Below are 13573 nucleotides of genomic sequence, written 5' to 3' on the forward strand. Positions count from 1 at the left end.
TCGGAATAAATAGTTTAATCAGAATGACAAAAAAAGAAAACTGTCCATGTAAACGTGGCTAGTGTCAACGGCAGCGCCATCATCTGAATGTATTCCCATCCCACAGCCACACAATTATCAGTCATCACAATGTGAACTGGCCGTAATGCAGCCACGGCAGGTGGCCATGACGGGCTTAGAAACACACATTGGATGTGTTCTCAAAATAGATTCTGTTCTTCTCTCTGTGGCGCTTATGTGTTGAAACACACACCGGATGCTTCATTAAGCAGAGTAAATAGCGTTCTCCTCTCCATGACCGTGGGTGTGTGTTGTGTGTGTGTCAGGACATGTTGAGGCTAAGACATCTGTTTGATTTGAATCAGTTTGAAGTTAAATTGCTTTTGCCTGTTCTTGCACATCCTACCACACTGCTGTGTGAAGATGTGCCTGCCTGCTTGGCCGCTGGTTGCGAGTAGTCGTCCAGGGAACTGTGATGCTAAATTGTCCCCTCCTGCTCCACTGCCCCTTGTATCAGTGTGTGGCCTTCATCTGACATGTTCTCTCCTCTATCCTGCAGGGTTTCAAAGGCATCAAAGGTCATCAGGGATTCCCTGGACCAAAGGTATGCAGAGCTTTTAAACCGTGACAAACCACTTCCTCAGTCACGCAACCTGTTGAGGAGTGAATTATTTTACTGGTTCCTTCTAGAATTCTACGCAAAGATCTATAGTTTCAGTGTTCTTTATACAGTTTATGGGGAAAATCTCTGAGGGTAATGTCGCATCATAATGCAGAACTCTCGGTTTGCGAACATTCTAATCACATATTTGTGACAGGTTAAAAATGAGGTGTTGTAAGAATGTTATCAGAATGTCCTGTGATGGTTAGTGACTTCATTGTGTTCCTCTGATAGGGAGACTGTGGCCCGCAGGGTCCTCCTGGAATGGCAGGCAAACCGGGCATGGAGGTCAGCAGACTCGTTACTCAGATCTATACTTTACTTTTCACTAAACCCTACCCTTTACTAATATCCATACATTGCTTTACTCTTTAATCAGATCCATACATTACTTTACTCTTTAATCAGATTCATACAGATAATGATGGAAAGGATGATTTAAAGATCATTGTTTACACTTCCTTTCTCTCTCTCTCTCTCTCTCTCTCTCTCTCTCTCTCTCTCTCTCTCTCTCTGTAGGGTGATCCTGGCACACCAGGGCCACAAGGTCCCCCAGGTGCTCCCGGACATCTTGTAAGAACAGTGACCATTTAAAGACGAATGTTTCTGTGTATGCTACGCAGGGGATGCTTATGTATATGCTGTAGAGGAAATGTTTATGTGCATGTTATAGAGGGGATGCTTATGTATGCTGTAGAGTGCTGATTCTCTTGAATGAGTCCACTTGTGGTCATCTTTTAGGGGGCCACCGGACCTGCAGGACCTCCCGGACCCATTGGCCTAGCCGGAGTGGTGAGATTTACCAATCATAGCATCACACCCATTTCTCATATCACAACCACACTAACACCCATTTCTCATATCACAACTACACTAACACCCATTTATCATAGCATCACAACCACACTAACACCCATTTCTCATAGGATCACACCCACTAACACCCATTTAAGTGTAAGACGGAGAATTTCATAAGATTTGTATAAAAAATAGCTGCCGTTGGCACAAAAACACAATTGGTGGACACAGGCCCTAATACAGAGAATGTAAATGTTAGACAGAGAATAGTACGTTGCTGCACAACACCTGATACTTAAATGTTCAAATTTTGTGAAGAACTATTTGTCCTATTGCAGCAAAAGCCGCAAGATTGAAAAATAAATTTGAATATATATTGTATTAAGCTTATTTTCTTGTTTTGACAAGTAGTTGTCTGTCTGTCTATCTGTCTCTCTGTGCCTGTATGTCTGTCTGACCCCCCAGGGTGTGAAGGGGGATAAGGGGGAGCAGGGAGACAGAGGCCTGGGAGGACTACCTGGACCACCAGGGGCGCCCGGACACCCAGGAATGATGGTGTGTTCCCATAATGCATCTCTCCACAACATCCAACACACAAACAGTACACAGCCAAGCCCAGTGTAAAGCAAGATAGGTTGGGTGTGTGCGTGGACATTTGTGTGTGTGTGTGTGTGTGTGTGTGTGTGTGTGTGTGTGTGTGTGTGTGTGTGTTGTTTGTGTTTTGCCTCACTGACTGCTTTATTTTGCCTTCTGTTTGGCCAGGGAGAATCAGGAAGTGATGGTTCCCCAGGAAAAGACGTGAGTTAAATCATCTAAATTGTGTGCCAAGTGTCTTACTTCCTCATTTACTGCAGCTGCTATTGAACACTCTAATCAACTCTCTCATTCATATGCATATGATTTTTTTCGTGTTCAGATGTTTTTTGTTTAACCTTTTAAAGGTAATGATTTCTGTTTTGAATGTGATTTGTGTTTATATTACCACCCGCACTTGTGTAATAAATGGAAAGTTAATTAGCATAAACATCTCTGTTGTTATGGATTTTCATGAATCATTTTTGTGCATTCCAGTTAATATCAGTTAACTGCAACTGGGTTGTTTTTATTTGATTATATATTTTCTACTGAATCAAACAGTCCAACTATGGATTGATTGATTTTACCTAGAATGTACTATGATGTAGTTACTATATGTACTATACAAAAACAGTGATATAGATGTTGACAGATTAACCGTTGGAAATGGATGAGACTGTGTCAAAAATGATTATAAATAAATAAATAATAATAATAATAATAATAATAATAAAAGTAATACATATTGTCAAAAAGTAATCCTTTTTATAACCTCTTAAACTCTTAGGGAATCCCAGGCTTGCCCGGAAACAATGGAGAACCAGGACAAAAGGTAGGAAATAGAGTATAAAAGGCTTTTTTGTTCAAATGAATTGAGTGTGCACAGGTTTAGTAAAGCATCCATTTGTGTGTCTGTAGTGAGACTATAGTTATAGTTAGTGTGTATATAGTTATACTATGTTGCATAAATAAATGACCCCAGCAACAACAAGGAATTACAATACTACAGTTTGAGGAAGAATAACAATTGATAGACTGGAATGGCCTGTTTTCACGTGACAGTATAGATGAGAAGTGTACATTGTTTTAATAGTATTAGAGATGTGAAAAATACATTTCTGAAGAAGAGTGTAAATGGGTGCAAGAAATGTAATTTATCTCAGCAGCAAATTTCAACAAAACGCAGATGAAGGAAGGGGCTTGCTTGCTAACCCCAGTGAAATGCTGTTGAAGTCAGCTCTGTTGGTGATGGGGTTTTTTTACCCACAAATGTTGCTATGTTGGCGATTTTGTTTTTTGATGGTATTAAGACTTGGATATTTCTGGAATCTCTGAAAGATTTTTGCTCATTGAAAAAGGAAGAGTTTCTGTTTTTCTCTAAGTAAACATAGCTATATTGACTTGTTTTTGTAACCTAGGAGCCCAAAATTAAAGGATCTTTTCATGTTTAAAAGCATAGCGTCCCTCAGCATCCTCCTAAGGATATCCCAAGGAAACCTCCCAGCGAGCGAGCGAATCTCTCTCAATCATGAGCCGCCACTGTTTATGTTTGTGTGCCTCAGTAATCTATAAACCTCTCCACGCTTGGTTGCCTTCAAACACACACACACACACACACACACACACACACACACACACACATGTACACACACAGACACACACACACACACACACACACACACACACACATACACACACACACACACCTGTGTGGATGTGAGCTGCTATTAGCTTCCAGTGCTATCATCCTTGCATGAACCCAGCCATCCTCAGGATGATGCTATTATGGCCAAGAGAGCTGTGTGTTATTGGACTATCTATCACACTGACAGCACGCCGTTGTCAGGTCTTTCACAGTTTAAAGTATGTATTAGATAAGGCTGCACCAAGCCATTTAGGCAGTCCTGGGAGGGAGGCCGCGGTCTTTAAATGTCCGCAGTGCCCAATAAGGCTATTTATTTATGATAAATGGCCCCTCTCCAGCTAAAGCACTGTGTGCGTCATGTTGACTTCTTACTCCTGGGCCTTGGATTTCAGCGCGGCAGTGAGAGACTACAGCATCTTTTTGCTGTGTGAAGGAATTCTCTAATGCAGAACTTATTTAAAGGCCACCTGTGCCCAGATTTTGACTTCTAGCTGAGATGTTTTTAACTAGATGTCACCAGAAATAGGTTTTAGTTCTGTTGAGGCAATGTCCTGGTCTGGTATTACTGGAGAAACTCATACACAACTTTATTTCTAATGCTGGGTAAACAACATATACTGTACACGCTTGCCGTCCTCAAACTGTATGTTTGACTGGTCTCGCCTCAAGTGATATAGTGATTCCTAGAGACTCCCATACACACCTTTATTTTACCATAGGATTAAGTAAGGGATAATGTATAGAACGCCGGTCATTATAGACCTCTCCAGAATAAGTCCCGCCTCCTAACTTCCGTATCCATCCAACGTCCTGGCGTCGATTGTCTATGGGAAATAACATGGCGTTTTGAAAGATCGTACTGTACCTGTCAAACTCTGTAGGTGACAAAGTAGAAAAAGCTGCTGGGCAGATTGGCCTACACACTTCTGCCATCTAGTTTCCACTGGATTTTTTGATTTTCGGTGCCGTTTAAGTAGTATAGTCTATAGTATACTACTTATACTACTTCCAAAAAATGGTCTATTGGGAAAATAAGGCGTTGGTTGGCAATGAGAAATTGCATTGCAACCAGCAAAGTTGCTAACTTAGTTAGCTAACTTAGTTAGCAACTATGGTTTTTGGGAAACGCGCCCCAGTATGACAAATAAAGAACTTGACCTTGACCTTGACCGTGACCGTGACCTTGACCTCTTCCTCTGTGTGTTTCCAGGGTGAGGCAGGGGCCTCGGGCCAGCGGGGGTCCCCAGGAGAGCGCGGGCCCCCAGGACCCCCCGGAGGAGGCGGCGGCGGCTACGGCTCCAAGAAGAGCGGGGACGTGATGGGACCCATGGGACCGCGCGGCGAGAGGGGGTCGCCGGGGCAACCAGGGCCGCCAGGAACCGCTGGACATCCCGGCCAACCAGGCAATGACGTGAGTGCGCACAGGAGGACAGTAGGGGTGGCCTGGTCACTTTATACAGGCAGGCTACACTGGGCATGTACTGTAACTGTTCCTTTCACGGAGCGTCTGATGCAACAATTAGCTTCCACGGTAATCAATGGAACTGCTGGCTACAACAAATGTGATAGCGGCATGGAAATTCGAAAAATGTCTTCTAAAACTATTTTTACACTCCATGAACGGAGAGCTTTAGTTGCGGTCGCGATGTAACCTGGGCCTTAGCCGGGTTAGATTAAGAGTTTGAGTTAAATAATGAACACAACGTAAACTCTCTAGAGGCTAGGAAAAATACATGATGTTCTATGCAACAATAATATGAATATAGTTATGAGGTGTATAGGCAGGGGCTGATTCAGAAGGTTTAGTCTGAGGACTGTCCTCTTCTTTTTTCCAGTATTTTTCCCTCTTGAGACACTTTTGAATTTGCATCACGGTCATTAGAAGAGGTGGTCGGGCAAGCCACACACAATGGGTGCATTTGTATATTGCCACTCCGAGCACACTTAACCGTTCGTAAATTTGGAATTATCGCATGTTTATTAAGAGCGTCACACAATCGGAGCAAGTTTCCAAGTTCCACTTTCATCTGGATAATATTATCCTATCCTATCATAAGGAAGTGATCCTGACCCACCCAGGGAAGGTGTGAGTGGAAAGCCTGTTCCTCTCCTGGCAGAGCCTATGGAGGGTCAGCAGACTGATTAAGTAATTGACTGAATCATTTAAGCACTTAACTGCCTCACTGGTTAGTTAGTCAATTTATTGATGTGACCACTAAACCGTTCAGTGCTCGAAAGGTCACTGGGAAAACCGCTAATCTACTCCAGACAGGGTTGGCAGTCGGACAAAAGCAATAGCCATGATTTACTGTACGAGGGGGATATCTATGATAGTTCTGCTGTAGTAAAGCACGCTTTACAATTCTTGATGTAATGAAGGCAGGTCAGACTCAGAGTCGGAGAACAGTGGCTTCACTTCGGGAAATCGGAGGGCAAATCCAATAGCAAAAATCCAGGTACGATATCCAAGTCAAAACACAGATGTAAGCAAACAATTCCAAAGCACAAATCCCAAAATCAAAGTCGGAGCATGGAACAAGGTCGAGAATCAGTTAGCGTAGTTCAACAGTAAATCTCTACAACACGGCTTAGTCTGCTCAAAAGATCACGATAGCATGAGGGAAACAGTCTTATCAAAGCCAGCGGTTAATTAGTTAACAGGTGACAGGTGCTTAGTACTCAGGTGAAGTGTAGCAGGACTGTGTGCAAGTGCCGACGCAGGCAACAGGACATATGTTACATATGGAACTCTATATGATCATGACCCCAGTAGGTACACTACAGTAGGGTGTGACATATGGAACACCATGCGATCATGACCCCAGTAGGTACGGTACAGTAGGGTGTTACATATGGAACACCATGCGATCATGACCCCAGTAGGTACGGTACAGTAGGGTGTTACATATGGAACTCTATATGATTATGATTCCAGTAGGTAGAACTGCAAGGCCAACAAATATGCACAAGTACAAATTAGTAGCTAAGTTGGTTTTTAGGCTGTTGTATAGGTTTTTAGACAAAAGTAAAACAAAGAACAACAGTAAAAAAACAACAAGACAAAACAAGACAAAAGGTCAGAGAGATGAGGGTAAAGCATAAAATGTAATTAAGAATTAAGAAATTTGATCCAGCACCTCTGAGACATGCAAATGAGTCGGTCTGCAAGCGTCTCTAATGTGTCGTCTCGGCATAAATATTTGTTTGTGTTTATACTTCAAGAGAACAACTGCTGTGGGGAAAAGCAAACATTCCGTCTAGAACACATCAACAGGGCGAGTGACTCCTTAAAAACTCACAATGGGAAGGCGCCGCTTCTCCTGAGGAGTCTAGGAGGTGTATTTAATCAAATGAGCTTCTAGCCGCGTGGGTGTAAGTGCCATCACTTCCCAATTAATTTGACTTCACAGGGGAATGATCTCCTGTACTTTGCTTGAATGACAATGCAGATTTATGCTGTATAGTTAGAAGTTTATGATAGATTCATTCTTTTGCACTGTGTAAATTGTAAGCGTGATCTAAATAATCTCTTACAATCCTAATGAAATAGAACAATATGTATTATTGTGGATATGCCCCATGATTCAGATATATAATGCTCCAAAATTAGATGAGTTCTTCACTGGCCCCTGCTACACCCCTTCTCCAAGTTTCATGGAAATCTTCCTGGTAGTTTTTGCATAGTCCTGCCAACAAACGAACAGACAAACAACCAAAAGTACAACTGCACAAATCACAAAGCTACTTCAAAATTCAAATAAAGCTACACAAAACTGCAACTACACAATACCACAAAGCTACTACAAAATTCCAAACCACCTGTTGATGTGAAGTGCTATTCAACCATTCATGTCCATGGCCAGCCTCTTTGAGAGAAGTAATGTCAAATGTGTTCAGTTGCTTGTAAAAAGGTACACTATGATTGTCACCTTTACAAAGCCAATTTGATGGTAAACAAACTTCGTTCAGCTAGTATAGCTATACAGCATAGACGTATCCCTACAGCATCCCTACTGAGAAAACCAGCTACGCAACTTCCAAGAACGGCTGCCCGGCAAATCTGGCGAGAATTGTGAAACATTACCTTGTCAGTAGATATTGCTCTTTGGAGATCGTTTTTGCCTATTGTTAATCCTTCACTTCCACAACAAAAGCATTTGCATTATGTACAGGGGGGGTAAGTCATGCAAGGTTTGGTAATAGCAGAGTAACATATAAATACATCGCGACTAGGGGGAGCTCTACCAAAAATACCTAAGCCTGCATAGTGTTGCTTTAATGGGCCTGATGGCAAACGTAAGGATGATAGGATGTGAAAAGAGGGAAAGGTCAGAGGTCATATGATGGCATCTTCTCTTATCTTCTCTCAGGCGGTGGTCAACTACGATGACATCAGGGGCTACATAAGGCAACAGGTCATCAAAATCTTTGATGGTGAGTAAAACTTGGTTTCTAAAATATACCATATAATTACAAATAGTATACATTTATATGTGTAATATATGCAATGCACCATGTCACCAATGTATCTTTTGATCCACAAAAGTATTATTATTAACACTGTTTGGCCACTTGCCCACTAATAATAGGCAACAAAGTCTTGTCTGACAAACTTAAATAATAATCAGCAGACAGCTTGTCACGGTTGCGTCATCCAATTGGAACATTTGGAACGTGTCATGTTATTAGCCTGGCGGTGTTTACTCACTACCAGAGAGGGTTAAAGCTAGTAAGCTAGTAATCAAGGATCTTTGTCACTACTTTACTAAGCTGTGTCATCTCCTTTAGGTGGGGGTCACATTGACCAGCTGCAGGCATCAGCAGTCCTATTGTTTACTACGGTGCGGCAGCATTGCGCTAGCCCCAAACAATTTGTGCGTTGAACTGGGCTCAACTTTCAAAGTGTAGCGCAAGGCTCATCAATTAGCAGTTTAGGCAACAGAACGTAGACCGTTGGTGTAACTTAGCAACAAGGAACTTCTTTTGAATTCTTCTACACGCATAGTCTGAGTGTTGCGTTACGTTTCACCGCTCCCGATTTCCTGATCCCCACCGACGTCCACCTTGTCCAGTTTGCGTTCATCTCAGACTAATTGCACGCGTCTCCTGCCACGATGACGGACATTAATATTTAAATTCTGATTATGAGCACTGATGCTTTTTAAAATACGGCTGGATGTCATTAACTGTGTGCCCTTGGCGTGCCCACAGAGCGGATGGCGTACTACATGTCACGCATGCAGATGCCCGTTGAGATGGTCTCGTCTCCCGGACGACCAGGGCCCCCCGGCAAGGACGGAAATCCTGGTCTGCCAGGACAGCAAGGGATGCCAGGCCGCCCGGGGCAGATTGGCCGAGAGGGTCGAGTAGGGCCTATGGGCCCGCCAGGTAACGGAGAGATCTCACCACACACACACAAACATGCACACACATGCAGACACACACACACACACACACACACACACACACAAACATACAGTACAGTACACACACACACACACATACAGACATACACACACACACACTCACAAACATACAGTACACATACAGACATACATGCACACACACACACACACACACACACACACACTCACAAACATACAGTACACATACAGACATACATGCACACACACACACACACACACACACACACACACAAACATACTGTACAGTACACACACACACATACAGACATACACACACACACACACACACACATACAGTACACATACAGACATACATACACACACACATATACATACATACACACACATACCTGCATGCAGACACACAAACACACGCACACACATACCACACACCAGATGGATCAGGGGTTGGTTTGTTTGTGTGAATGCCAATTGGATACAACAGGTAGCAGCCCTGTGCATGTGTGGCCTGTGTGATTGCGTGTGTGTCTGTGAGTTTGTCTGTCATGTTTTATGGAAAGGCTGGTCCAATGCTCAGTCCATCTGTTGCACCCACACACACTGCTGCCCCATCCACATGAATGTGAGATATGTTTATTGGTGTTTGTTTTTGTTTGTTTTTTTGATTCCATCCTCAGAGACAACGATGAATGATAAACTAAAGTGGCCAACCATTTTAATTCTGTGGGTGGTGCTAATTATATGAGTAATGAAATCTGAATGTTAAGGAGATGGGCTTGAACCATTGTTGTTTTTCCCACAGGGGGGCCTGGACCAAGGGGAGAGAAGGGGGAGAAGGGAGTCGGGGAGATGGGTGACTCTGGCCCCCCCGGTGCCCCAGGTAAGATTACCCTGAGAACATGGTGCCTCTCATGGCCAGTTTAGAAGTTGCCTGATTATTTGCGAGTTGCTCTCGTCTCGAGTGTGATCCCTGACCGTCTGTCTGTGGCCTCGGGCCTGAGCTCCACCGAGTCCGCAATAGTAGCGCTTCGCTCACGTAGCAAAAACACAGTTTTAGAAGACTGCTCTAACTTTTTCGAACGTACGCGCTCCTATCACTTCTGGTGTAACGAGTTCCATTGATTATAGCGGAAGCTAATTGTTGCAGAAGACGCTCTGCAAATGGAGCGACTAGGCTGCCATGCAGTTTGATGACGGAGTCAGATTTTTTAATAATAATTTAAATTTCGCCGCCGATAGATCGCGTGGAGGACTCTGAAAACTACTTGTCACCCTTTGTTGTTAATTAAACGCACAAAAATCATTTGTATGTGTTCAGGGTAATTGTGTTTAATTGTAAGGACTGTTTGTGATGGATTTCAGTCATGCACAGGATGTGCTATTGATTCCCCTCTTCTGGATATGAGGGGAAGATTACGTGCTAACACGGCCACAGACAGTTACTTCACCTAAAAAACAACTCTAAATTACAACTCTAACACGGCCATGGACTGTTATTTCACAAAAAAAAAACTACTTTGGTGTTACTTTGGGTGTTCTGTAATGTAATCCTAACTGACTCCATCCTAATGGAGGAATACATGAATGAATGAATGAATGAATGAATGAATGAATGAATGAATGAATGGATGAATGAATGGTTGAATAGATACAGTATATCTCCATGGTGCTCTCTAAGCACCTGCCCCTAAGCCCTTTCACATACATCAGCATGGTCTCCTCTCTCCACTGCCTGTGCTCAATGCTCTGTGTGTGTGATGTATCTGTGGTTAATGGTTAGTGAGTAATGTCTCTGTGTCTCCCTTAGGTGTTCCAGGGCCTCCAGGCTATGGGAAGATGGGACCCCCAGGTCAGATGGGTCAGCAGGGTATCCCAGGGATACCAGGACCCCCTGGTCAGCAGGGGTCGAAGGGCAAGGAGGGCCGATGCAACCCGTCCGACTGCATGAGTATGCCCGTGGAGTACAGCCCCAAGGGTCCGCCCGTTAAAGGGCCCTGGTAGAGGAGGAGAGAGCGAGCAAGAGAGAAGGGGGAGAGAGAGAGAGAGAGAGAGAGAGAGATGGATGGATGAAGGGGAGGGAGGGAGAGGGTGGGAGGGAGATGTTATAAACAGTTACAAATGGGAGAGTTTTACAGTAAGACAAGCACACTTGCAGTTGAGTTGGCAAAAGAAAGCAAAAAAAAACTTCCGGAAAAAGCAGTAATTTACCCCCTGCGTTGCGTTATCCAAGCTACTGCACTGTAGTGCCAACCACTCACTAAGCTTGTCTGAGCCGCGCCACGCGCAGTGGAAGCTTTCAGTTCAGAACGCCCCACTGCTGAAATAATATGTTTGCTTCAGGCTTGTCTGAACGGAGGCTCCTCTCAAACTCGCCTCTTTCCAGCCTCATCCACGCCTCCACATTTGCATCGTGTAATCAGCCGCTCTGGCCCTCGCTGAAGAGGCTGCGTTGAAGAAGAGATTACGGACTAGACTCTTTTATCTCCATTTTATTTTCTCTCAAACCGCACCAACATCAGGATGACTTTATTTTTTCTGACATATCTCTCTCCAAATGAGCTGTTTCCCCTCTCGCTGAGTTAAAAAAATCACTTTTTTTTTCCGTTGTTGTTGAAAAAGATGTTTACACACAGCACAATCTGTGTTAACCGTTACATCCCCAAACCCCAGTCAAAAGGATTGCTTTTATATGGTAACTTAAATGTTTTTTTTTTTTTTCCATAGGCAGCTGTTCAACTGTGCTGTGTTATTTTTTTTCTCTGTTTTCTCTGTTGTCTGACCACTACAAGTGCCTCATATTTTTAGAAAGACCCAGTCCTGCCATACATATCCTCACTGTACGTACCTCTGCTATGTAATCAAAGATCAAGAAGTTTTTAGAACATTCCAGGAAGAAAATATGATCCCCACGACTGATGAGATATACTGCAAAATGTAATGCCAATGGTACCATCACTATATAAATTTGCCCACTTTAGCATTGGGCATGTGTTGTGTATATATGAATATTTATATATAATGGCTTTTGTATGAGTTGATTTTGTTTTGTTTTTGTTTCAACAATTGGCATAGAGATGGTGTAGTTCTCCTACTGTGACTGTGGTCTTTAAACCATCCACGGTGGTCAATGTGAGAAAAACAGTCCTCATAAGCTGAGAGCAGGCTCCAGCCTCTCTCTGATTGGGCAAACCCTGGCTTCTGTGTGTGTGTGTGTGTGAGAGTGAGCGAGCAGCGCGTCTACGGTTTATCCAGTAGTTGGCCCAGTCTCTGAAAGTGGGATGCAAAGTATTCATCTGTTTTATCATGTGGGATATTTCCATTTTCAAAGCTTTTGGTGCATCCATCCAAAAAAAAAAAACAACTAACAAGCATTCGCACACAGCAGTGCTGCCGCACAACCAAATCTCCTGAGCCCTTTTCAAACTTGAATCACTTTCCTTTGTTCTGTAATACTCGCATCGTCTTAGATAATCTCATGCATTTCAAATAACTGCCATCATCAAAAAAAAAAATGCTATTCACATTTTATTGCCTCGGGTAATTTGTTCATTACTTGATTGCTCTCCTAAATGGACAAGGAACGATAAGCCATCCATCATCAGTCGCCATGGCAGCAAGGCTGAATCTGTAATATGGAGCACTTTAATTAAACTCTTCCTGGGGCCGCTATCTCTTATTGTAGAGTTTGTATTGTGTGTGTATGTGTACTATCCAGAGACCTGATTGGCTGTTGAGACCATCCATCATCTGTCTGTAGAGTTCTGCCCCACTCTCCTTTCCCTTCATAAATCTCACGCTGTTACCATGCCAACACCTTCTTATCATGCCTTTCCAAGTCGTGTCAGAATCCATCTTGTGCTGAGGTTTTTTTTTTATGGAAATTTGAGAAAAGCAAATAAATATTTTTAATGCAGACATATCCAATGAAAGACTCATTATTCCTTATTCCTCTTTTGACAACAGATAGTTATCAAAAATAAAACGGATGAACGGCAGCGGCCTGTGGAAAACAAGCCCGGGGTTGAGCCACGGTGTTTGTACTAATACCAGTGTTTAAATGTCATCATGGATACTTTGGCCTGTTCTCACCCCTGTTTCACGCCCAAGGCCTGTCATTTGGTAATACAATGATTTCAAAATAACAAAGCGTTTGACCGCACTCCGAAGGCCGCTGTTAAAATTACAGCTTTCGCTGCAAACCTTTGACCAAGTAAAATATGTGTCTGATCCAGGTGGCATTTGCTTGCTGTGGGTGAAGGATTTAGGTGTTTTGACCAAAATAGAAACCTGGAGGCAACATAACATTTCAATACTGTCTCTCTCTTTGTCCTCTCTCTCTCTCTCTCTCTCAGACAAACTAATATAGGAAATGGTTTTCCTTTATAAAAGAAATGTGAGCATCTACATGATACAGATAGGTTTTATTTCACAGTATATTGGAAGGTGTAAATGCTAAATCATGAGGGAATTAACTAGATGCAGTAACAGACCTAAATAAGGGTAGCC

The 13573-nt window shown here is 43.0% G+C and overlaps 1 protein-coding gene across 1 annotated transcript in view; it reads left to right on the top strand.

The window, feature by feature from the left end:
* Window positions 1-12980, top strand: part of col16a1 (collagen, type XVI, alpha 1) — a 127087-nt gene extending 114107 nt beyond the window's left edge. Inside the window, 12 exon segments of the mRNA XM_048230151.1 lie at window positions 560-604; window positions 896-949; window positions 1181-1234; window positions 1403-1453; window positions 1925-2014; window positions 2222-2257; window positions 2823-2867; window positions 4891-5091; window positions 8051-8114; window positions 8892-9068; window positions 9870-9947; window positions 10875-12980. Coding sequence (XP_048086108.1) covers window positions 560-604; window positions 896-949; window positions 1181-1234; window positions 1403-1453; window positions 1925-2014; window positions 2222-2257; window positions 2823-2867; window positions 4891-5091; window positions 8051-8114; window positions 8892-9068; window positions 9870-9947; window positions 10875-11068 — 1089 coding nt within the window. The 3' untranslated portion in view covers window positions 11069-12980.
* The last annotated feature ends 593 nt before the right edge of the window (window positions 12981-13573 follow it).

This window comes from Alosa alosa, chromosome 20 (genome assembly GCF_017589495.1).
Source record: "Alosa alosa isolate M-15738 ecotype Scorff River chromosome 20, AALO_Geno_1.1, whole genome shotgun sequence".
Taxonomy (NCBI): Eukaryota; Metazoa; Chordata; class Actinopteri; order Clupeiformes; family Clupeidae; genus Alosa; species Alosa alosa.